Below are 25,822 nucleotides of genomic sequence, written 5' to 3'. Positions count from 1 at the left end.
ATAAAACTCTCCTGGTATTTAATAACAATTACAAAAGAATAAAATAAAGCATATTTGGTTTCCTTTAAGAACTTGTAAGGGTTCAATTTGAGCAGATGCTTTTTACCGGCATCGCTGTCATCGTCAGAGCTCCTTTCCCTGTACATCTGGCCCATATTCCTGATCTAAACCATCAACCAAAACTATCATTTCTAACATCTTCAAAATCAATATTTTGATCGCTGACAGATTCTTCACCAAATCCACCATCAAGTGACAGTGACACTAATGTTTGACTGCGTTCAGTACTTGCTCTGCTAGTTAGGAAATCTGATCCAAGCAACTTTTTATTCAACAATTGGTGAAAAGCCACCACATACAAAGAATGACTCATTCTTCAAACTTGTTTGTTTTGGTTATTTTTGTTTACTGTCCTAAAGGATAAAGAGTAGTAAGAAAAAAAGTATGTTCTACATGGTATATTACCATGTACAGTACCTCACATGCACAACAGAACAGAACATTTTCATTACCTGCAGACAGGTTTAGGTGCTGGTCCTATTCCCGAAGGATTGCAGTCCTGGAAGGTGGCGTGGCAGAGCAGGGATCTGGCAGCAGGCCTGCAGAAGGAGCTGACCCCGTCCAGTTCCCCCCATACACTCTGAGCTAGGTACTCCTGCGCATCCTCTGGGTTCGGGAGAGAGTAGTTGAAGAACACCAGAGCATTGTGACGGAGCATGTTCCGACACACGTCGCCCCTGTATGTGCTGCAATAGCCGGCGCTGCCTTTGTACAGTCTAAATGAGATAAGACATCACAATGCAATATTAAAGACAACACAATAATAATACAACACATTGCTACAATGTTCCTGTGGGATTATTATAAGGTTGCTGTGGTTGCGAAGGCTTTTTAAAGGATGGTTGCTGTTCTTTATGCATGATGGGTGATTGATTAATGATTCAAGTAAACCCTTGTGAAAAAGAAGTGCGCTTAATTGAATTGAATGTGCTCATGTAGCACAAACAATTTAAAAAAACATAGTTTTCAACTAAAAACTTTTGGTTTCACTTTATTTTGATGGTCCCTTTAACACATTCTGTTAACTATAAGCAATGTTGCACCTATATGTCTACTAACTCAGATTAGAGTATTAGTAGAGTATTAGTAGACTGGTAGGGTTTGAGTTAGAATAAGTTGACATGTAGTTGCAAAGTTACTTGTAGTCAGTGCAATGTCTGTTGAGGAGCATCAAAATAAAGTGTTAGCAGATATGAAGCAGACAGTACTAATACTCTAATGAGAGTTAGCTGACATGTAGTTACAAAGTTTTCTATAGTTAACAGAATGTTCAAAAGGGACCATTAAAATAAAGTGTTACCAAACTTTCAACTCATTTACATGACAACAGCATTTTGGGGGCCTGAAAACTCAATCTTTTGAAAATGGATTTCAGAGTGCAAGTTTTTGAAAAACGATACCATTATCGTCTCACTGTAAACCTCAAAAACGTGCATTTGTGAAAATGGTGACCTCATGCGCATCCATATAGTCTATAGATCAGTAGTTTTTCTTTACAAAATTGACATCGCGTATTTAGTTGTTTTCACAGATCCATGTGAATGGGGATCGTTTGGACAATGTTGTTGTCTGTAAGCAAAAAACGCAAATGAAAAAACATAAACCATAATGAAAAACCGTAATAAGAACGTTTAAGTGCACTTCTTTTTCACAAAGGAAAAAGCCAACCTAATCTCACTGCAATTCGTACGTATTTTACGATGTGGCTAATTCGTACAAATTCATATGTTTGTCGAATTTGTAAGTTTTTCGCTAAATCTTACATATTTTACGAGTTACCCAAATCGTATGAATTCGTACGAATGACCTACCCCTAACCCTGCCCCTAAACCTACCCATAACTGGGGGTTAGAAAAATCGTACGAATTTGTACGAATTAGCCACTTCATACTCACTCGTACGAATTTGTAGGAATTGGTAGTGAGATAGCGTTGAAAAAGCCCACCTTGAAATATTCTAGCCCCAATATATGACTTGGCTGAATCCTTAAATATCATTTTCTTTTTTTCTCATACCAGTTGAAACGTCTGATGGCTTTGAAATGTAACAGCTCACCTCTCCTCAACAAAGCACATAATCTGAGGCATTAAACATGTTTGTTGTACAAATGGTGCAGGAACAAACCATAATTCTCTGAGAAATATTAACAGTAATACTTACCCTAGCAAATTGTGTTTATGAGATATGTAGTAGGGTTTGGAAGTTGTCAAAGAGTAACTTTGCCGTCATCATTGACTTCTGCTAAACAGAATGGCTGTTTTGGACTCAAGTCATATAAAGATGTTGCTTCAAGGTTTCCATACACAACTCTGTCTCATGACTATGCGCTGACTCATGTACACACTGCGCAATTGACAAGAATAAATTGCAGTTCTTACAATTAGTTCATTCTGTTTAACTTTGCTCTAATTGCATCCAGATGCTGAATCTGAATCGTTTTGGAAAACAGCTTGGTTTATTTAAGTTCATGTGTAACTTAGACCATATGGCGTGTCTGGCTTTTGGAGAAGGAGTGAACTATGTTATCCAGCACATGTGTATACGCTTGCATTTATCATTTGAAATCAACAGAGACATGATGATTCAATTTGAGTGGCTCTTTCCAGTGGAAGAACTCCCGTCAGCGTAAACGCAACTTCCGACTGACTTGAGTCATGCAGTACACTGTCCAGATCTGTCTTTCATTTGTTTTATTGCATACAGGTTTCTTATCAATTTATTTTCATAGCTCTCAGTCCAAAGCTGATGTCATATTGAATGACAAGCCCTATTAACATGGTTCACTATCAACACTGTCTTGGTGTGGTGACTCGCACACGCACAAAAATAAATCCCTACAATACAAATAACAAATAAATCATATTTTACTTAATATTTTATTTATATTTTGGGGAACATCATTTATTTGTTACATTATATCTGTATTGTGTTACTGTTGATCAATTTAATGCATTCTTGATGAATAAAAGTATTATTTCCCAAAAAAATCTTACTGACCTGAAGATTTGACAACAAGACAATTAAGCAGATCATCCACCCTATATTTTAAATGTATTTTTTTCAGTCCTTTTTACAGTACAGCAAGATAATATATGTTTTTATGTATACGTATATACGTATATACGTATATACGCATATATATATATATATATATATATATATATATATATATATATATATGTATACATAAAAACGTTTTTTTTTTTATTTATTCTAAACCAATCCCTAATCCTAACCCTACAGTAAGTGCATGTAGTTCATTATTAATACTCTTTACTTGAATGTATAAGTACACTGTAACATGGACGACTTAAAATAATGTGCAACCTATAATTTCTTTAAATATGACCTACACATGTTCTTAAAAGATTCTGTAAGATTCACCCAGGTAGGATTCATATACTCTTAAAAGTAAATATTCCACATCCTGCGTTCCCCCCATAATTTATTTGTTAAATTTACTTTGTTAAATTTACTCTTACCTCCATTCTATGGTAAAGTTACAGGACCCAGAGACAGCCACCAGAAACAGGCCCGAGAAGAGAGAAAAGCAAAAACAATATCTGTTTAATGTCCAAGAGTTACACATCCACTTTGTCAGCCTGACCATTCTTCTGTCATGCAGTGCTTGGCTCAATGTGTGTGTGTGTGTGTGTGTGTGTGTGTGTGTGTGTGTGTGTGTGTGTGTGTGTGTGTGTGTGTGTGTGTGTGTGTGTGTGTGTGTGTGTGTGTGTGTGTGTGTGTGTGTGTGTGTGTGTGTGTGTGTGTGTGTGCGTGCGTGAGAGAGAGAGAGAGAGAGAGAGAGAGAGAGAGAGAGAGAGGACAAAGACAGTACTTGGGGGGTCTTTCTGGCCATACAGCAGGTGTGAAGTTTAACAGCCCCTCCTGATTTCATGTGCCTGTGCCATGCATGTTCAGGATTTAAGAATGTCCTTCACAGAATAAACCAGTTTGACACCGTCTTTCTTCAAAACGTACAACATTTTTTGGATACACACCCATAAGAAAAAAAATATTAGTCAGGCATTATCACACATGATACATTACTATATCTGAATTTGCAGATGCTGATTGACCAGTAAGAGTCAGGAGAGCCATGTAATAAGGAATATGTGGTCGAACTGAACACATATATTACTCATTTGATTCAATAATTAACTCCATGTTGCCTAATATTGTGTTTATTCTCTAGATGGCTAAAGCACCACAATACAGCATTGCAGGGCTTTGAGGAGGCAAACGAACAGCTATGCAAACACAAGGCAAGCTAACTGAAATCCTGGCTCCAGAAACACAGCTGCTGAAACTTAGAGAACAGTCTCATCATATTTACACAAAGCAGCCAGAGAAACATATGGCTGAAACAGTAGGTCACAGTGGGTGAGTGTTTACGAACCCCCATTTCATGGGCCTTTATTAACAGAAGCATCTCAAATTGATTTTGCTAAAACATTATGACTGTTGATATGACAGCATTACATTAATATACTGTGGCAGTAACCTGGAACAGTGACTGTAGTAGTAGGTAATGTGACGTATATCATTATACTAAATGAAAATGTACCTTGTTATGTATTTGCATGGTACATTAATGTTTTTTTCATGTTTTTTTTTATTGAAGTCTCTTATGAATCAAACATACAGTAACAAAAGCAATATTGTAAAATATTATTACAATTTAATAACTAGTGGTATGTTTTCTATTGTAATATATGTTAAGATGTCATTTATTCCTGTGATCAAAATTTAATTTGGTCTTCACAGTGTCAAATGATCTTTCAGAAATCAATCTAGCATGATGATTTGCTGCTCAAGAAATGTTTCTGATTATGAACCCTGATACATTTTGTTAGTATTCTTTGATGAATGCAAAGTTTAAAAGTACAGAATGTATTTGAAATAGGAATATTCTGTAACATTATAAAAGTCTTTACTGTCACTTTTGATAAACTTAATGTGTACTGATGAATAAAAGTATAACCGAAACCTTAGTGTACACCCATGTACTTAAAATAATACTATAGTATTACCATGATAAATGTTGTTTGAAAAAAAAAAAACATGGTACTTTTTTGTACGTGTTTTTTGTCACATTGTCATTATAATTTTTCAAAGCATAATACTATAAGGACAATTTGGAGATCAATTTAAATCAAATATTTAACAGTGACATTTGAACTATTGTATTTTGAGGTACCAGGTCTTTTCATGACAGCTTAACATCATGTCAATAAATCAGATTGACAGTGATAAAGGTTATAATAACAGTTGTCAAATTCTATTTCATGTCACCTCTCTATTCATGTGTTATAACCCACATAAGCATTTACCATGGCATACTTCATGCTAAATACCATAGATACAGGGAATGCTACTGGAATAAAAAATAAATAAAAAAATTGGTATTACCACTACTGTCATCAAATAAATAACTTTAAATATTATACATATTCTGAAATCGTCATACGCTCTTTAGAGGAAACCCCATTTTTATATAATTTTAGTTTTTACAGCTGAGTATCAATATTTCTGTATCTAAGCTATTTTGAGAGACACTATGTTATGGACAAAGCAGTAGACAAACTATTGAATCTGGTAAGACTATGGTAAGACTTAAACTGACCTGAAACAGTTATTTTTGCTGTAGCTTTGACGGTATTGGCTCCTCCGCTATGCTGGTTAGTAGCCTGACAGGTGTAGAGAGCTGGTTTATGAACCACTACACGCAGAACAGATAGTATGACTTCATCCACCAGTGTCTCCTCCACTGACGCTCCTGAAATCTGCAGATGACAAAAAACCATCAGCAACAGCCTTTAACCATGATAAATACACTGTCATATCTGGGCTCTGCGTTTGATCAAATGCCAATATGAGTAATAGAAAAGACACAATACTATTCAAAGAAATTGGGGTATGTTTTTTTTTAAGAAATGAATAATTGTATCCAGAAAGGATCCATTAAAGAAGTTTGGAGTTCTTCCTTTTAATCAAATAATCTTTAAAACATGTTTCCACAAAAATATGAAGCAGCACAACTGTTTTCAACATTGATAATAATCAGATGTTTCTTGAGCAGCAAATCATTATATGGCAAACATTTCTGAAGGATAATGTGACACTGAAGACAGGAGAAATGATGCCGTAAAATCTGCTTTGATCACATGAATAAATTACAAATTATATATTGTACAATATATCACAATGGAAAAACGTAATTTAAATTGTAACACTATTTTTACAATATAACAGATTTTACTGTATTTTTGACAACATAAATGCAGCCTTGGCGAGCAAAAAATACCTCTTTCAAAATAATAATAATAATAATAATAAACTAACCAACATCAAACTTTTGAACAGTAGATAATAACAACAACAATCAGAAACAATTCTTCTGGCAAGTGATATACGTACTGTACCCACCAAATGTAGTAACTATAAATTAATATAGCTGAATTAAAATACAATTCTGCTGATGTGTGATCACAGATGTGCATAGGCTCTTCAAATATGGCTTATCTAATCAACTTATTTTTAACTAAAGCATTCATGATATTATTTTTAATAGAACACAGATTCCAGTATATAATTGGGGAATATTTGTATTTGTAATTATTACAAAATTGCCACTAGTTTTCTATACAGTATATGTGCAGAAATGCAGAATAGAATAGAATAGAATAGAATAGAATAGAATAGAATAGAATAGAATAGAATAGAATAGAATAGAATAGATGGGTCAAATGCAAGTCGCATGATTATTCCAACAAATATAACAAATCCCTCTATTTATCGTTTGGATGTGTTAAGACTCCTGCTATTTTGCTAATGTGATTTGTTGAGTTTATGAGAACATTATGAGAGCCTGTAGGAATGTCAGTCTCATGCTGCGATCATGGCTCTATATTTGACGAAGTGCGCATGCAGCTGATTTTAGAAGGCACTTCATCTGGCTCAAGAAAACTAATGAGCTGAGAGTCCTGCCAGAATGACACTCAGACGGGGTAATTTTAATCAGCGGTCTAATAACATCTCATAGGTTTCAGAGATGCTCTGAGGGTCAGAGGTCAAAGTTCATGTATCAATCATCATCATCATCATCATAAGCTATGACAGCCCAAACTGTTTATCATAGCAATGTTTTATGTATAAATATCTTTTCTAATTTATTGCGTAACATTCTCAGTGAAAAGAGCACTAAAGGCAAAATCCAGTAAGTTATTAGCAAGTAATTAGTGGGAGACAAAAAAAATCCACAAATACCAAAAAAGGTACAGACAGGTAATAGACATATTATTCTTATAGCACATCATTATTGAAAGCTGAATTTGATGTGAAATCTTTTTAAACTGTTTTTTTTAATGCAACATAATAATGATGACATTACTATTATTTTTGAAATGTTGAAAATATAAAATATGTAAATAAAAAAATAATAATAATAAAATAATGAAAAATTCAGATGCTCAGACATAGTGAACATTAAAATGTTAAAATATATAAAGTGAATCACTAAGTGTGCATGGAAAAACGTGACTGTGATCTTGAATGAAAATTTTTGAGTTGTGTGTCTTTTAGTCTAGATCATCTATGCTAGCTTACAACAACAAAAACGTACTGTTTCAATAGGAAATATGTCAACAGAGTTTGCTCATGCATCACCGTCATTGTGATGTGTATGCAATGTTTAATGGGACTTTATATACTTGACATCTCCAAAATGTATACCATTAACTTAATACCATTTTTCTCAAAGCGTAGTGCCACAAATAGCGGAACAAGCTGTAAGTCAGTATTTTCCATTTTTCTGTTTCTATACTGGCTGATGCTAAAAAGCCATTTAGCACTTGATTGTTTTCAAGGTGAAGCTGTCTCCCCCAGAGGTTGGGTCCCTTAAGTAGGAAGCTCCCTCACAGTAATAAGGTTGAAGCTGCCTCCCCAAGATATTGGGCCCCCTAAGCAGAAAGCTCCTTTTAAGTTCAATGGGTCGAAGCTGCCTCCCCCAGATTCACAAACCCTTTTTGTTGTAAGGCTCCTTTGGAATGTGCTGGAATCTTGAGATTTTGGAGATTTTTGAGTTTCCTGGGTTGTAGATCTGGTTTAGATGGTGATTTTGCGTGGTTGTAGCTAGAACTTTTTGGGCCCCCCTTGATTTGTCGGTCTTCAATATTCAGTGTGGAGTAGAACCCTTTACCAATACTGGGGTTTTATTTCAGTGAGTGTCCTCCCTCCCTGTGAGAGAACTTGGTGTGATTCCTGGAATTCCATTTCCAGTAAAGCTATGTTTAGTAGTGTAGCTGCGCTTTTCTGCAAGCTCCCCTTAGTTAGCGGGTCCTCAATGTTAAGTGTGGAGTTGAACCCTTCCCCACTACTGGGATTCCTTTCAGTACGGTCTCTAGAACCCGACAAGGGATATTTGCACCAGTTTGTGAACCATTTTTGTTGTAGGGCACCTTCAGGAGTACTGGAGTCTTAAGATCTTCGCACAGGACTGCTGTTTCTTGAGTAGTTGTAGCTAGCTCTCCGCTGGTTCCCCTTGATCAGCAGCTCTTCAGGGTTGAGCATAGAGTTGACATTTTCTACTGTTTAGGGTCTTTAAGCAGTGTCCTCACTCCTCAGTTCCCCTTGCATGAGCTCGGTCCGACATCTGGAATCACATTCTCTAGACAGCGATATTGAGTCTTAGTATAACTCGCACTTTGAGAGCTCCCCTTGGAAAGCAATTATTTTGGGTTGAGTATGAGTGGTACTTCCCTCACTACCAATGTTGTCATGCTGAGTCCTCTGCTCCCCCAATATACCAATCTCTGAGCTCCAATGAGAAGTGGCTTTTTGCCTTTTTGCGTCCCTTCTCAATGTCAAGCACCTTCGGGAGTGCTGGTCTCTTTCAGATTGTGACTGTAGTCAGACAGGGCGTGAGCACCTTTCTACTGAGGTAGAACGTTTTTTAGCTTCCCTGGGGTGTCTAGGGGTAGAACTTGCTCCCCCTAGTGATAGTGACAGGCTAGGGAATTGACTTACTCCCTGAGCCAGTATTCCTTTAATAGGTAACATCTAATATATATGGCTAGCAATACCAGACCTTTGAGTTCTACCCTTGGGACGAGCACTTACCTTGCATAGGGTATGACGCTTGGGTGGTGGCCGTAAGGAATAGTGTCACTGATAGTCCACCGGTTACCTGAGTTTGGGTATTTTTTGACTCTGGCATCTAAGTCTGTCAAGTCCTTATTTGAGTGCTTAGTCACAGCCAATCACTCAGTCATTCCCCTCAGCATGGCATAGTGGATTTTTGTTCTCCATAGCGTCTGGTCAGACGCAGTGCATGTTTCCATGTTCTCAGTTACAAAAGCCTTGTTCCCTGAGAAAGAACAAGGGTTCTGGCTTGCCTGCTTACGTCTCTTTCAGACAAAGAAGTTGATGACGTATACTACAGGCGTCTCTGGTACTCAAGGGGCACACCGGTAGTGACGTCTTGGGCTGTTGTCGGCCAATGATATTGTTGCTTTTGAACTTGTGCTTCAGACACCTGCAGGCTCCAAAAGTGCTATAGACTCCAGTATTGGGTACTCCTGTTTCAATAGGGAACATGTCCACACAAAAGGATTTTTTTTTTTCACAAGCATGGAAGAAAATAGTGTGCACATACTGGTGCAACTGAATACATTCTGCAACAAAAATCTTCAACAGAAAAGCAAGTAAAGCAACAAGCACGGTCCCATCAATGAGAATATCATTCAAAACAAAAACAAAACACAAGAGGGTGAATAGTATAGTCAGATTTACAGTAAATAGATTATTTGGGCAGTCAAGAGTTAAACCCTTCTGCATTTATACAACCTCACCCGAGAGGTTAGTCTCTTATTTCTTTACTGCTCACACTGTTGTTACATATCATGCCAAAAAATATAAGTTTCAACCACCGTCGCTTAGCCAAACCAATATTTATCTACGCATATCTAAAAAGAAGTATTAAAATATGATTGCCAGTATCCAAATGAAAACAAAGAGAGCACAGCTTGTTCAGATCTACTCTTTACACCCCCTGACAGAAGCCTGAGAAATGTGAATCTTGAACTCTTCAGGATTTAAAGACTTAAACGCTTGTTTGCAGACAATATCTTCATGTAAGACTGCTAATCAGTTTTCGGGTTCCCTTTGTTTCTGTCTACCAAAATCCACATCCAAAAACGATCCCAAATAATGATAACAGTGCAGAGGTGTTTTGAATTCTTTTCTTGATCTTGATATGGCTTAAACTTTATTGCTGAGGTCTGATCAGTGCCCTGAGGAATGATTGTAGTTTGAATCCTGTTAATAGTGACACCGACGAAAGCATTTACAGAACGCAGGCCTCCCATCATTTTACTGGCTGCACATTTGAGATATGCCGTCTGATATTTAACATGAATGAGCTCTGCTCTCTGTTCCAGTAAGTTGAGATGAAAGTACTATTAATTTGTTTCATAGAGCCAAAGCAAACATGAAGAGCAAGAGAAAGGTGGAGAGGAAAGCTGGGGAGGAGAGAGAAAAATGACTGTAGAGGATCTTATAAAGTAGAAGATTCACCGTATTGCCATTTTCAAGCCAAGTTATAGATGGGATTGGGTTGCCAGTGGCATTACACTCTAATGTAACCTCTGATCCGATCTGAACTTTCTTCTCCTTGGGAACTTTCAGAATCTTGGCAGGAGCTATGAGAGAGACAATGTCAAATTAGAAAACAGAAAATATTTTAAAAAGCTTAAAACACATATCAAGTTCTTAGAAATGTATGCTTTGTATACATGTTGGTTTCATATAATAAAAATTAAAAAAAAGAATTTTCTTGAAAAACATCAATCATATATAATCAATCATCTCCAATAATGTTAATAAAAATGTGATGTGGTACAGTATAAGCATTAACTTAAATATAATCAAATATTAGCAGATTGTAAAAATATACCATGTTTTTTTTAAGTTTTAGATTAAAACATTTTAAGTAATATATATATATATATATATATTGTACAAATATCATGAATAATTAGCAAAAAATAAAAAAGTTTTGAGTTTTGTCACAACATGTGAACTAACTTTGCCTTGTCATTATGAGGCATTTTATTTCATTTTGATATCAAGACAGCTGTATCACCCTGCCATTTTTCACTTTATGCCTTCCAAAAATGAAAGAATGAATTTTAATACATACATTTAAATATGCTCTTCATGAAAGAGGTGTTGTAAAGACACTGATTGTAAATTTTAATGCATTTGTGAGGGAAAAATAATAGAGAGGAATAAATAAATAAAAACAAATGAATAAAAATAGATTAGAAAGCCAGCATTATGTCATCGACCTACAAACATAAAGTGACCCAAAAAGTACACTTGGACACTTAAGTCATTCTTAATTTGTCTGAATGTTATTGCATTAGAAAACGTGAATAGCACAATAATACTTGAATGAGGATCAGAGCTATTTTATGACATACCCTGTACTTCAATAGTGACTGGTTTGGAGTAAGCGATTCCAAAACTGTTTCTGGCTACACAGCGATACTGTCCAGCGTCCTCTCTCTTGATGTTGTTAATTTTTAGGGAGCCAGATTCCAAAACTGATGTACGACTATTTACCTACAAGACACATGAATGATGGAGATGTTCAGAAAACACACAATGATTGAAAACCATATTAACACGGACCCAATAAATAAATACATACTGAGAAGAAAATTGTATGTTACGAAGTAAGTCAAGTCGTTTCATTTACCTTAATCAAATCATCTTCTTTAATCCAGGATATTTCTGGTTTGGGATATCCTAATGCTAAACATGGCAACACTGCTTTGGACTCCACAACCAATGTCATGTCAGTAGGGTGTCTTTTGATTTGCGGCTCTGAAAAAATAATAAAAGGTTCATGGGACTGATCCTCATACTTAACTCAAAGCAATGCATAAAAAGCAACAGATAAAAATTTTTGATATTCTATTAGAATTTTAAAATTCAAACATTTCCACCTAAAATGTGGATTATTCATAAATCAAGCATTGAATAAGCAGGGCTCTAAGTAGTTATGGTATGAGTTATGAGAGTATTTGAACATACTCATCTTCAGCTGTAAAGCTCCACAGCTCTTGGCTGGTTCTCCAACTCCATTGTTAGCAATGCAGCAGTATTCTCCATTGTCCAGATCCTTTACATTGGGAATGATCAGCATTTGGCCATTTTCTTGTATAATGTATCTGGAATCGTAATACCTGCATTCAAAAAGTACATGTTGAACATACTTCACAAAACATTGGTGTGGAACTTTGCCAAGGTCTCTTCTAAAACCTCTAAAGTTTGATTTGGAGATTTTTTTTTTTTTACTTTACGGATGGCATAGGATAATAATCAAATTTATTACTAAGGAAGCTCTAACCGTATTGGGTAATTATTCCGTGTCCATGAAATATCGGCTTGAGGGTATGAATCAACCTCACAGATGAAAGTAGCATTATGATCCAGAGAGGCATCCACTGTCTCAAGCAATGTTGTGATTCTGGGTGCTGAAATAGAGAACAAAAGATAGATTTTTCAATCATATTGATTGCCAATATAAATCATAATGAAATGTTAAATTACTGTATACAAAGAGGTTTTTGGTTACAATTGTGTAACAATTACATTTAAGACTTAAGTACTAAGTAATATTAATTAACAACATGCACTCACTATAGGGTTAGGTTTAAGGTTAGTTTCGTGTAATTATTCAAAATTTACTGGTATTACTATTGTAAGAACATGTAATGTGTAACAATTGTGTGTGTGTAATGTGTGTGATTATTCATCATTCATTAATCGTGTTCTGAAAATAGGACAGGCTTACAAGACATGCTTTTTTTATAATTTGACCCTAAATAATAATAAATCAGACATTGTAACTGTTGTGAAACTACCTTCTCACTACAATATATTTGACATTCTGAACACTAGCTGCTCTGCACACATAACACACCTCTGACCTCAGAGAGGGTAATGGAGGGAGAGCAAGCTTCTGATGGAAATAACTGTGAGAAAGTAGTGCTGATGTTATCCTAAGAATAAATCCAACTGATAAGAAACACATCCCCTCAGTGACTGAGGGCAGAGTGGAGTTTAGGTCTCGTTACACTAACAAAAACGTTTTTTAAAGACTATAGATAGATGCACGGACGTATGTCATCAGCTTCTTTGTCTTCAGTAAGCCGCTTTGTTGGACATTTGAGTCACTTGTCTTAGATTCCATCGGTTGGGAGTTATTATGGCAAGCAAACAAATTAAAAGATGTGTGTCTCCGTGCAGACGCTTTCTAACAGAGGACGATACACATGACTTGGGCGTCCTTTGTTTGGGAGAAGAGCAAATGCGTTCGACTCTTGAGAGATGAGGTGAGCATTTCACGCTAAAAAAGCTCTATTTCGGCCAGGCTCTCTTTAAAGGGATAATTCACCCAAAATGAAAATTAGGTAATTAATTACTCATCCTCATGTCGTTCCAAACCAGTAGTTCAACATCATTGTTATGAAGCAACAAGAATACTTTTTGTGCACAAACCCTCCCCCCAAAATTACAACTTTATTCAACAATTCAACAAACAGAAAGCTCTCAGATTTCCAAAGATGAATGAAGGTCTTGCAGGTTTGGAATTACATGGATGAGTATTTAATGACAGAATTTTCTTTTTTGGGTGACCTAACCCTTTAATGATGATGGGAGCCTGGCATCTGCACCCAGCGGTTTGGGTTCAGTGGCCAACAGCTCGAAGATTAAGATTGCAGGGATCGCAGGTTAAGTTAGCGGACAGATCTGGGACGGGAAATTCCCTTTATCAGTCTTATCTTGGGAGTTCTAGGGATGGACTTGGGAAGGCCCCTTTGTAGCCTCTTCCGGTCTGCCTGATAATGTAGTAATGGAGTCGGATGTGTTTGAAGTTGAGGTGTGAGGATGTTGACTTGACATTCAGCTCCATTTGTCATCAACTGCCCTTCTGGGCAAGATCCTCTGAAGTCCTCGTACGTCTCCTATTAGGAGGACTGATGGTTGAGCAGGCAGTTGAGAGAGATAAGTTTTTCTATCCTAGCCATTTAGTTCCATTTTGTATTTGTTACCCTAGTTTGGGGTGCTTTTAGGGTCTGCGAGATGGGGTGCGAATTATATAGTCCCCTGCCGCCCACTTCAGCTTCATGATAAGGCCGAAGGTGCAACCCCAGTTCCCTTAGAAAGGGAACGAGACACTGCGTCACTTTGCCATACTTCACACACATCTGGGCGTCTTCCTTCAGACCATTAGAACCTGATCAGTGGTGTCATGCCCATTCAAAGTGCCCCCTCAGATTTTCCTCCCTGATAATTTTTTTTGTCACAACTTTATTCCTATTATGCTCCATAATTACCAGAGCCTATAACGACTCAAATGTATTCTTCTGGATGTGTAATAAATCGGTCAGCATCAGCCCGCCCCTTTTTCCTAATATGGTGTCTGTGTATATCAAATCTAGAGTGCTACGCGCGTAGCGCTCTAGAATCTTTGCTGTGTATGTTCAAGCAACTCACTCATCTCGCACATTGAGCTGGCAATGTTTTACAGGTCTTGAAGTGGTAAGTGGGCAAAGCAACAAATCGGCATTGAATTAGTTATCGGATGATATTATTCTGCGAATTCAGAGCATTAACTTAAGTTGTGTCAGTGTAACATTATCGATAGCTAGCCTAGTCTAACCGTAAACTAATTGGCTAACTGTTACTGCCTGCCATACAAAGCCAATAAGCCATAGTAACGTTATCTGATCGGTTTTGAAACATCTGTTCTGTTTTGTCTTGTGTCAAAGTCTCCAGCTGGTTCAATTGTTTTCAGTTCATAGTAACGAGGGTGTAAAATTTGTTGTAGGCTAACTGCAAAATCCAACCTAACGTTATCAAGGCATCGACTTGATGTTTCTCCCATAGACTGTTATTCATGGTTCTTCACGGATCAGGCAGCTAATTCAAATGCAGTGAAAAAAGATAGGCTACCCATTCGAAAGCTATCGTGATGTAGGCTTAGAGTGCATGAAAGTGTAGCAGTCAGCCTCTCTCTCATGTGCTCATTTAACTATAAAATAAAATATAAACGGTAGTGTTAACCTTATTCAGCACTGAAATCTGTCAAACTTCTTTCAAAGTCCTTCATCACATATTCATATTGAAGTAACTTAATTTCAGAGCCCCACAAAGTCAGACCTCAGCACTTTTATGTACCTTTAATGTAAGATCGTTCTTAGGTCACATACCAATTTAAAATCATAACATAAAAACTGCAATGGTACTGTTTTTAAAATCATGTGTAGTAGGCCTAAGTGTACAGTAAGTGTGTGTGTAAAAATGCTTTAATGAAGTAGACTTCAAAAGCTTAAATTTTGAATTTGAGCTTACAGTTCTTTCATCAACCTGTCTTTTAAATAAACTTACCAAATACATACTTTAACTTAGTCCTCAGATAGAGGAGGGTTGCTGCTAGCTCCGATAAGGTATTTCTGTCCCTCCCAAACTGCAATGAAATGGTATGTATAGCAGCCAGAATTTAAAAATTTTCAGGGGCAGAAACCCCCTGACCCCTCCTAACATGATCCATATCACCCGTCAGAAAACAATTGCAACATCTCAGATTGTGCCCCCACAGAATTTTGGCTTGCATGACGCCCCTGAACCTGATAATGTATATTTTTGCAACTATTTATATTATAGTCTCACTTACTCGCTTATAGGTCGTCGCTTGACTACTTCAAAGGCCAATTTAATTGGTGCTTTGGCACACATGCTTCAGATTTTCAAGACTTAGTTTTGTCTTGTTTTAAAATACAAATATCTAAACATTATTAATCAAGATACATTAACTTAAGGCGCAAAATGACATAAGCTATTAAGTCTTCTTTTCTAAAAAAAAAAAAAAACATTTTTTATTTATTATTTTTTTAAGCATTATTGTTTTTTTCTTACCCCACTCCGTAAACACAACAACAAGCCAAGTATACTTAGAATACTTAATTATACTCCTTTAACTGTCACTGTCCCGCTAGCGGGACAAATAATTTTACTTCAAAAGTATTACTATTAAATCCTAATTTAATTATGACAAGCTATATATCGTTGGAAAGGTCTAAGACTCCTAAATAGATATTTTAGCACTGTTTTTTTCTTACAAATTATGTATGAACAGTAATATATGAATTTTAACAAGAGTGCGCTTTAAAAAATCGACGTCATTACATGAGTTTCTGACCTTTGTCACAAAAAGTCGACGCACACACTTTTAATAATTGAAACTTTGGTTTTTAATGCTAAAAGTTCATAATAAAACATAATCTAGTATTTGTCAATAAAAAAAGATCAAATAATATTTTAAAAAGTAAAGTAAAAAGTCCTCTAAAAAGTATAATATATATATATATATATATATATATATATATATATATATATATATATTATCATATTTTAGTAGTTATCATAAATAAATTATGTATCATTTGAAAGCTTACGAACTCAGAATTCATCCTATGAAAACCATTTTGAAATTGGACGTTGCTTTACCATAGAAACGATATTTTTTTATTTGGCCCATCCCCTTTTGTGCATCATCTTTCATAATTTATTATCAAAACCTTTTCTTATCTTGAAAAAACATATTGTCAGAAAGGTCTGAGTCTCAAGGTTCCAAATTTAGTGACAGAAGTGATATTTGGATAGAAATGTATTAATTTGTTATGGCAGAATCCATGCAATTAAATTCAATGGAATTCAATGGCACCCGGTGGCTATTTTTGGTATAATGCCTAAAACAAAATCTCATGGGAACTTCAATTTTTGTGATATCATCTTTAAATTTGGAACACAACTTGGTTAGATATATAGCTTTCATTTCATAGTAATTTTATAGTAAAAAAATATTTTGTGAAAAAAATATTTTATATAAAAAAAAATATTAATAAAGTATATTGCTTTCACTTCAGTAATAATCTGCTGATTGTTTTCTTTAAAATAAGACCAAACTTATGGTCTATATTCCAAAGCATTCTTGAATTACAACCATTTAAGTTTGTATAGTGCATTTTAATGTCAATTATCAAGGGGGGGGGGGGGGGGGGGGCACTTAAAGGTACAATATGTAGGATTTTTGCAGTAAAATATCCAAAATGTTATATATTTTGTTTAGTTGATTACTTACAATATCCCAAATGTTTCAAACAATTTGTAAATCGTGACAAAATTGCGATTTTAACCAAGGAAACGGGGCGTGTGAGCAGGGGTGAGGAGTCGCCAGTCAATGACGTCATATCCGCGTTACCCTCGGTTTCCGCCAGGTTTGACCTCCTACTGCCATAGTAACCATGGCGACAGACGTTGACAACTGGCCCTGCCTAGCAGGACGCTCACGCTGTTGTTGTTTTGTTCAAACATTTTGGACTATGGCAAGCAGACTTTGAGACAAAAAGAGGACTAAAACGAAGATCATCATCTTTCGAGATGCCGAGAGCTCCACGTCTGCGACTAACTTCGACTTGACAGAGACGCGAGTGTTGCATGTACTTTTAGACAGGTGAGCAAATGTACATAAAACAAATGTTATCAATGTTATTTAGTTCAACATGATGAAATGTTAGAATATGATCTGTATATTACTCTAATGTTGATCTAGCTTAACGTACTTAGTCTCATACAGCTAACACACAACCTAACTAACAACATTCAACACACTCAAATGCTGTTTAGTGTGATAGTGTAACTGTCAGAGCAAGTGAAACAGCGCTGCGTTACCTCAAGTTTGATTTGTCTAATAAACTGACCTGTGTGACTATTAATTCAGCACTTGCGTGTAGTTCGGCAGAATGAAATGTCCTTATTCTTTTATATCCGCAGGACTCGCGTTGTGTGTGGCGCTGATATACGTCTAGCAATCGCGCCCTGCTTCATACCACAGTCATGTTAAAACATTAATGTATTCACTCATCCATAAAAGATCCATCAGCTTGACGACAAGATCCATAATTCAGCTTAATGTGGAATATACGTCATCAGTATACGCCTTTGTTATTGTAAGAGGTTAGCGACCCCTGGTGGTGAAAAATCCTTGCATATTGTACCTTTAAGGGGTTTTAAGTACATCTTGATCAAAAGATTGAGTACAAGTACTGTATAGGTCAAATATATTATGCCTGGTTCAGATTACACGATTTTTTGTCTGTTACGATAGTCACTGTGTCAGATTAAGCGATTTTGACTCCTAAAATCTTGTCGTGTGGTGGACAAGAAACATGTCAGACTACACGTTGCTTCCTGACCAGTCATCGCGTGCCGTCTTTAACGACGCGCGTGATGTCATTGAGAAGGCGAAACTAGTAGCGAGTGACTTCCGGAAACGAACGTAAACAAACAATGGATGAAGCGGTGAGTGTTGTATTGGCTGTCCTGTGTTCAGAATGGACACGTTCCTGGATTGCTCGAAGAGGACAGTATGGGCTGTTAATCCTCCAAAGAGAACTTGAGGTAAAATATTGTTTTCTTTCCTCCATGTCATAACTCCACCTAGTAGCACCATCGTCTCTCTTTCGTTTCGCCATTTTTGAAAGTTGTGTATGGAAAAGCTTCTGTGCTCCTATTGGTCAACCTCATACATGTGACGGAACCCGTCGTGGACGACCGTTAAAAAAATTAAACATGCTAGTCTTTTTGTCTTGATGTCGTGAAGCATCGCAGACGCGACGTAGGTTGTCGCCCACTATGACACACTATACAAGATGATAAGATCGAATATTGCGTCCCGACGCCCGTTGTCGTTTACGAATCCCCACGACACCCTGCGTCAAACGGATCATGCCAAAATCGGGCTAAAATCGTGTAATCTGAACCAGGCAATAATGTCTGTCAGTATAAGTCAAGCATACTTAAGTGTAATTATAAGTATATTTCTAAGAAGTACATAAAGTATATTTCTGTGAGGTACATAAAAAAGTAGACTGAAAGTATATTTTCTCATTTTTTAGTTTAAAAGAAGTATAATGATAGCACACTTTTTTTTTAATTTTTTTGTAATGGGGCTATTGAGAGCAATTCTTATTATAAACATGCTCATAGTGAATTTAATATGTAAAATATTAACAAAATTAAATAGTGTTAGAAATGAACATGTGTGTGCTATGTATGTTTAAGTTCACAAGTACTACCTTTTCAGCTTAGTAACATGTTAACTAACACCAGACTGTTGAAATGTGTTGTGTCAAGTCTCTTTGTGAGTACTGCTATTTGTTTGTCACATGGAGTTGTGGCCTATGTAGGGTAGTATGTAGTCACTAATAAGGGTCCATTTCATTTCATGTTGCCTATTTATGTAACTAGAGAGCTCAGGTTTTGGAACAGAACCAATGGTTGTGTATTACATGAATGTTAGGTTCACAAAGTAATATTTAGTCTAATTTTAATTACAGCAAGATCAGCCCTTTACTATTATTCGTGTTAAAGCCATTTTACATAAACTGTAAATGTATGCCTCTGGATATCACAGTTTTAGTTCTGAAATATTGACTCTTTGTGTTACATAATATTTGTTTTAAGAGTCATTAAAACAACATTCACTATAAAATCTGTGGTCAGTTTATTGTACTTCCCTGTCTGTCTTGTAATAAATGTTTTAGCTGGAGTTGTATTGTTTAGTCTGGCACTGTTACTTCAAGACACTTTAACTCCAGGAACTTCTCGTCTTCTCATTTCTTTTGCAATCACACTTGATTTGTATGTTTTTTTCTTTTCTTCAAAGGAAAATACGACAAGATAAATAGGAATAGCTTAACCCGCCAGAATTTTCCGGAAATAAAAACAAACAAAACTGTATTCGTTTTCCAAATATCCCCTTTCAAGGTCATAAGCTCCTCTCACATTCAGAAACTGGACCAAAATGGATCCACTATACTGTGCTCACTAATGTAATTATCACAGGTCCACATATATGACGCTTGTGCTAATTTCAGTTTGTTATATTATTAGAGAGAGAACAATGCGCTAACTTCCCCTCTCTCTTTCTCTCTTTGGGTGCAATATGAACAGCATGTATTGCATGATGTGCCTTTGTTCCCATTGCATTTATCTGTTGTTTCAGATGGAGTTGAACTGTGAATCAATCAATTAAGCTACTTGATTATCACATGATGATCTTTAATGTTCCTAATATAATCACTGAGTGAATTGTGAATTGTTACACTGATGAAGGCAGAACAGCTGAAATGTTTGTATCTTCTGTTTTAAGTCAATAAATTATTTTTTATTACTATTTAGTGCAGACCTTTTGTATTGTCTGACTAGAAAAACAGCTCTCAGCACCTTACTAGCTGGGAGAGTGTGGTGAGTGTTTTGACTGGAGTATTATTTATATACTATTATAGTATTTATTATTAATTTAATTAGCTTTTATGTTTTATTTTCATTTTCATTTTAGTTTAAGTTTAAGTAACTTAGTTTTTAGTAATTGTAGTACTTAAATTTAAACTTATTTCAGATAATTGCCAAGACAACATTTCACATTTTTAGGTAACTTTTTTTCATTTCAAGTTTAGTTTACGTTTTGGTGCTTTTGTCATTTTTATTTACTTATTGTTGGTTGTTTTAAAATGTCTTTTCAGCTTGAATTTATTTTTATTTCAGTTGAATTAAGTCATTTTACTAGATTCTTTCAATTTAAAATTATTATTTTAGTTAGTTGCCAAAACAACATTTCTCGTTTCTAATCTAATATGTATTTGTTTATTTCAACTAATGATTGAAATAATGATTTTTAATATTTTAAAAATAACACTGTTTTGCTCTTTCAGTCATCTGGATTTAATGCTAGTTGGTTACACTTTATTGTGATGATCCACTTTAGACATTCTACTTATTGTAAATAACTTGGCAACAACATGCAAACTAACTCTCATTAGAGCATTAGTAGACCATAGTAGACTGTTAGGTTAGGGTTAGGTTTTAATTTTCAGGTTAGTAGAATAAGTTGACATGTAGTTGCAAAGTTACTTATACTCAGTATAGTGTCTGTTGAGGAGCATCACAATAAAGTGTTAGCAGATATTAAGCAGACAGTCTACTGATAATCTGATGTCTGCAAGTTGACATAATAGCATAGTTGCAAAATTACTTATAGTTAGTAGAACATCTAAAGTGAACCATCGGACAATTGTGTAACTGTCATGGCATGTTTCCTTGAATTGTCATCAGTGGAGAAAGATGTTTTTGGGAACCAGGAGGTGTAGGTACGTCATCTACTAGCAGGGGCTAACAGGGCATAGCTAACTAGCAAAACAAGAATTAAACTTGTCGGCCTCCTGGCCTCACATTAAGGTCTGCTGTCGCAATAAAACTCCTCTAAAAACATTCCGGGAGACCAGTTGAGCACTTTAGGTTGGTTCAAACTTTTTTTTTTCAGGAGGGAATGCAAAGTTCTTGTCTTTTTAAGGGTCTTATCTGTCTTGTATGCAGATGAGTGATAGCGGTTAAGCTGGAGCCTCATTAATTTACACCATGACTATGCAAACCTTGTTTGCTGTCGGCTGCGTTTTCTCACGGGGATGCATTAGCACTCTGCTGGAACACAACCTGTCAATTTCCCAAGTGTGAATCAGCGGATATATCACCTGTTCCTCGCAAGAGCATCCAAGGACATCATCATCCCTGTTAGCAACTTAAGATGCTGATTACGGTTTTGTGTAACAGTCTCACTCTTTGCTTATCCATTTTGATGTAGACAAATTACTTCAATGAACTGTTATTTTTTCATCCATTTAAGAAAAGGTCTAGTATCATTTGTTAGCCGATGCCATCTACTTTGATAATTTGTTATCTGACAAATAGTTAAGTGCCTCAAGTGTCCAAATACTTATATTGAATACAAAATATTAAATACTTTTTTTTAGGAAAATATACTGGAATGATGGCAAAATCTAATTTTACTTCAATGATAAAATCGGGGAAAGTCTTAATGAACTATTATGCTATTTTACATGTTCATCTTTCTTTAGTGTGTAATGTTGCTGTTTGTGCATGAAAAAGGTTTTAAAGTACAAAGTCCAGCGGGGTTATTCTGTATATCAGTGTCACTGTTTCTGAACTCCCTGAAAAGCCTCCATTGTAGTCTTGAGTTTTCTTCCGGGAACAAAAGTGTCACAATATTATTCATTTAAATAATTCCTGCCCAAGGCATATGTAAAAATAAAGGGGCACGGTCTGCTTGAGTTGCGTTAGTAACTCACAACACACCGGTCCAGCTGACCAATCAGAGCACATTGTATACTTTTCAGAAAGAGGAGCTTCACAGAGACAGGAGCTAAACAGAGCCGTGTTTCCCCGTTAACCAACTCGGGAAAACCCAGCGTTAAAGTCAGACAGGGAAGAGAGGTGCTTCAACAATGTCAAATGTGGGGAAAAATAATGTGTTTTATGAACATTCAAGCATGAAAACCTATTCTATTAGAGCCCAAAAACACCAATACTTTGAGAAAGTGCCTAAAAGGTCTTCATTAAGGATTTATTTTGCAATGAATGTTAGTCTAGGTTACTTTTGCTGCAGTTTTTATTGCTGCTTCCAGTAGTGTTGTACATCAGTATTGTCCAGTTTCACCGGTACCTTATTGTGTGAATGACATTGGGTGTAATCCCAAGAAAGACGTACTGTATGCAAAGGGTGAGAAGGAACATTTATTTTCCTTCCGCAGGTCACTGACAGCCAGATGAGGTGTGGAACAGCTACTGATGCTATTAATTTGACTGAGGTAGTGTGTACGTCAATATCAAATTTATACCTAACCATCTGATCGCATAGCATTTTGGCATCATCTATTGAGAGAGTGATTTATAGCAGTGGTTCTCAACTGATTTTGTTCCAGGATCCAAGTGGACATTAAGTGGCGACGCTACCGAATGTAACCTACAATTAATACAGGCTGGGTCTTATTTCCTTTGACCTTTCATAGTTCATGGTTTGTTAGGATGAATGTATGTCAATGTACCAAGGAACAAATGAATTTGTTCCAGAATAAGATAAAGTTTGATTAGATGCAACTTTTGCCGTCGACAACAAAAAGACATGAGGAATGTTTTCTTCTACCGTTTTTAGACAATGTATCCAACTATCCAACTATGTTAATTTTTTTATTTTATCAATTGCATTCAGAACAGACCAGCAACTACTTAATACTTAAAATATATTTTACATATTAGAGCTTTGTCAATAAATGGTATTGTTACAAAAAATAGCACTGGTTTTGTGTAGTATATTTGTTATGTTTTTTACTTATCAATTATTCTTCAAGTACTAAAAAATTGTTAATGAAATGATTCTTATCCCTATTCACGACCCATCTGTTGAAAACCATCGCTTTAGAAAGTCAGAGTAAACTTTCTTTATAGTCATTTTTGGTCAAGTTTAAGCAATTGTGTGTCACTTCTTTTATATGTTCGATTGGAAGAAAATTAAATTTTCATCCCTGTATTTCTGGCTATATGAAATACACATTCCAGATCTGGCAAGCATAGCATTCCACATGCATCCAATACATTACCAATGCCACATTTAAACAATCTCAAAAGTAGAGCAATTGATTTCAGCATGCTGTCCAAAACCAATATGCCTTACCTATGACCTCATAAGTTATTTTTAACATGTCGATTAGTAACCGCATGAATCTTAGGAAAAAAAAAACTTTGGGCGTACAGTGTATCTTCCCCATCTGGAATCCAAAATCATCATACACATTTCCAGTTGGAAGACATTGAGGTTCAAAGCTTTGAGGTCACAATGCTTTAAGGTTCACCAAAAGCCATATGTCACAAATTATAGCTTAGGCTTGACGTGACCTCACTATTTAAATCATGATTACACAAATCGATAATTACACCCATCTGTCATTGATTCTGAGATTGATCACTGAAAATGATTCTACAATTCTGCTCTGTGTGTAATGGCTTCTCTCAAACGGTCAGGAAAACCAGACTATAATAAATGTTTATTCAATGTGGGTGCAAAGAAAAATGTGAGTTTTCTTTGACTTGATTTGAAAATAAAAGGTTTGAAGCGCTTGAACATGGTATGGTGTGCATATTGTGGAACGAACGTGCTGGAATCTTTCATCCTCTGCTTTAATCTATGATGACACAAAGTATTTGTTATGAATGGGCATTGATACTGCTATTATTAATACAGCAGCACATGTTGTAGCAAGGCACAGTGGCTGAGTCAAAAACAGCTCCTTTCATAACAACCTTTTGACACTTCATCCATTACTGTAAATATTGCCATGCATAGAATATCTTAGTGCGTTATATGTTTATGTACATTTCACACACTTTAAACAAAAAGTTGCTTCCTTAAATTATTAACTACAATCAACTTAGATGTTTAAGTCATTTCAACTTAAATGACATTAAACTGACTTGAATCTTGAGTTGAATGAGTTGAATCTTGTGCAACTTATAAAAAAAGTTGAAAATTGCTAAACTTATTTAAAGCAATGTAAAAACACGTTGTTATTATGTATTGATCATCTATTTTTACAGTGTATTTTATTAAATTGTGTCATTATGTTAAAAAAAAAAAAAAACATACCCCCCCAAATAATCGGCTATTACATTTTTGTATTGTGGTTCTATTGTGACAAATACCAAATTTAGCGTGACAAAAAAAAAAAAAACTGTTTACATAAACTTTTAACCTGGTTAATACAAAATTGATTTTAAACCGTAAAAAAGTGCACACACACACATATATATATATATATATATATATATATATATATATATATATATATATATATATATATAACATGGAGTTGAATAGCATGGAGTTAAAAAATATATATATATATATATATATATATATATTTTTTTTTTCTTTTTGTTGTTGTTTTTTTGTTATTCAACTCCACCATTATATGAACTTTTTTGAATAACTCCATGTTATTCAGCTTGATTTCAGAAGAACATTCCAAAGAGTATTTTCACATTTAGCGTGCCCACACTTCAACGTATCTTTAATCCTAATTTCTCAATAATCAACAAACTGCCTTAGTTCACCATGTTGTCAATGCTTACACAACACACGTTAGTTATTCACAATGAGAAGCCATGACTCACCTCTCTGGATCCCTTCACTCAGGCTGAAATATGCCAGAAAAAATATCAGTGGAATGTTTTTGAGGACCTTCATGTTCACCTTAGAACGTTCTGCTTCGAATCAGCTTTAAAATCCATTTGTCAGCCTCATATCAAAGCTGTGAAATGAAGTCCCTGTAGATAGTACAGTATGTGTGTGTGTGTGTGCTGCAGACAGGCCTGCGATCTGTTCGAGTCACTGTGCTCATGCGGTTAGCTGAAGATAGACAGAACCAGCTGCTGGATATGCTTTCAGTGATATGAGTGGGACGAGGTACAGAAAGTGCCCAGAAAATACCAATAATGCCATTTTTATATAAGGGGAATATGTTGTAGTTTGTATGTTTGTACTGCCAAAATGCAGACCTCATATGATTTAGCATGAACAATTCATGGCATGAATGTATTTGTAGGAAATAAATCCCTATTTAAGCTAATATCACTAGCATATAGAAATATCTTTCTATCACTACATATATGATCTACACTGCATAATAAATAAATTCATATTTAAAATAAAAAAAAATGCCTCACTTCACTTTACAGGTTTATTTATTAGACTTTAGTGGTATTTGCACATTCCACACAA

At 35.6% G+C, this 25,822-nt stretch overlaps 1 protein-coding gene across 1 annotated transcript in view; it reads right to left on the bottom strand.

The window, feature by feature from the left end:
- Positions 1-25,431, bottom strand: part of musk (muscle, skeletal, receptor tyrosine kinase) — a 35,774-nt gene extending 10,343 nt beyond the window's left edge. The window contains exons 1-9 of the mRNA XM_077243275.1: positions 25,216-25,431; positions 12,473-12,599; positions 12,157-12,308; positions 11,819-11,946; positions 11,541-11,682; positions 10,633-10,757; positions 5,684-5,843; positions 3,543-3,549; positions 513-776 (exon numbers count right to left, since the gene is read on the bottom strand). Coding sequence (XP_077099390.1) covers positions 513-776; positions 3,543-3,549; positions 5,684-5,843; positions 10,633-10,757; positions 11,541-11,682; positions 11,819-11,946; positions 12,157-12,308; positions 12,473-12,599; positions 25,216-25,288 — 1,178 coding nt within the window. The 5' untranslated portion in view covers positions 25,289-25,431. The remainder of the gene's footprint in view (positions 1-512; positions 777-3,542; positions 3,550-5,683; positions 5,844-10,632; positions 10,758-11,540; positions 11,683-11,818; positions 11,947-12,156; positions 12,309-12,472; positions 12,600-25,215) is intronic.
- Between the last annotated feature and the right edge of the window lie 391 nt (positions 25,432-25,822).

Source organism: Siphateles boraxobius, unplaced genomic scaffold, assembly GCF_051911475.1.
Source record: "Siphateles boraxobius isolate OS27281-9 unplaced genomic scaffold, OSU_SipBor_1 25, whole genome shotgun sequence".
Classification (NCBI taxonomy): Eukaryota; Metazoa; Chordata; class Actinopteri; order Cypriniformes; family Leuciscidae; genus Siphateles; species Siphateles boraxobius.
The sequence above is the reverse complement of the archived record's forward strand: the minus strand, read 5'-3'. Positions and strand labels throughout refer to the sequence as shown.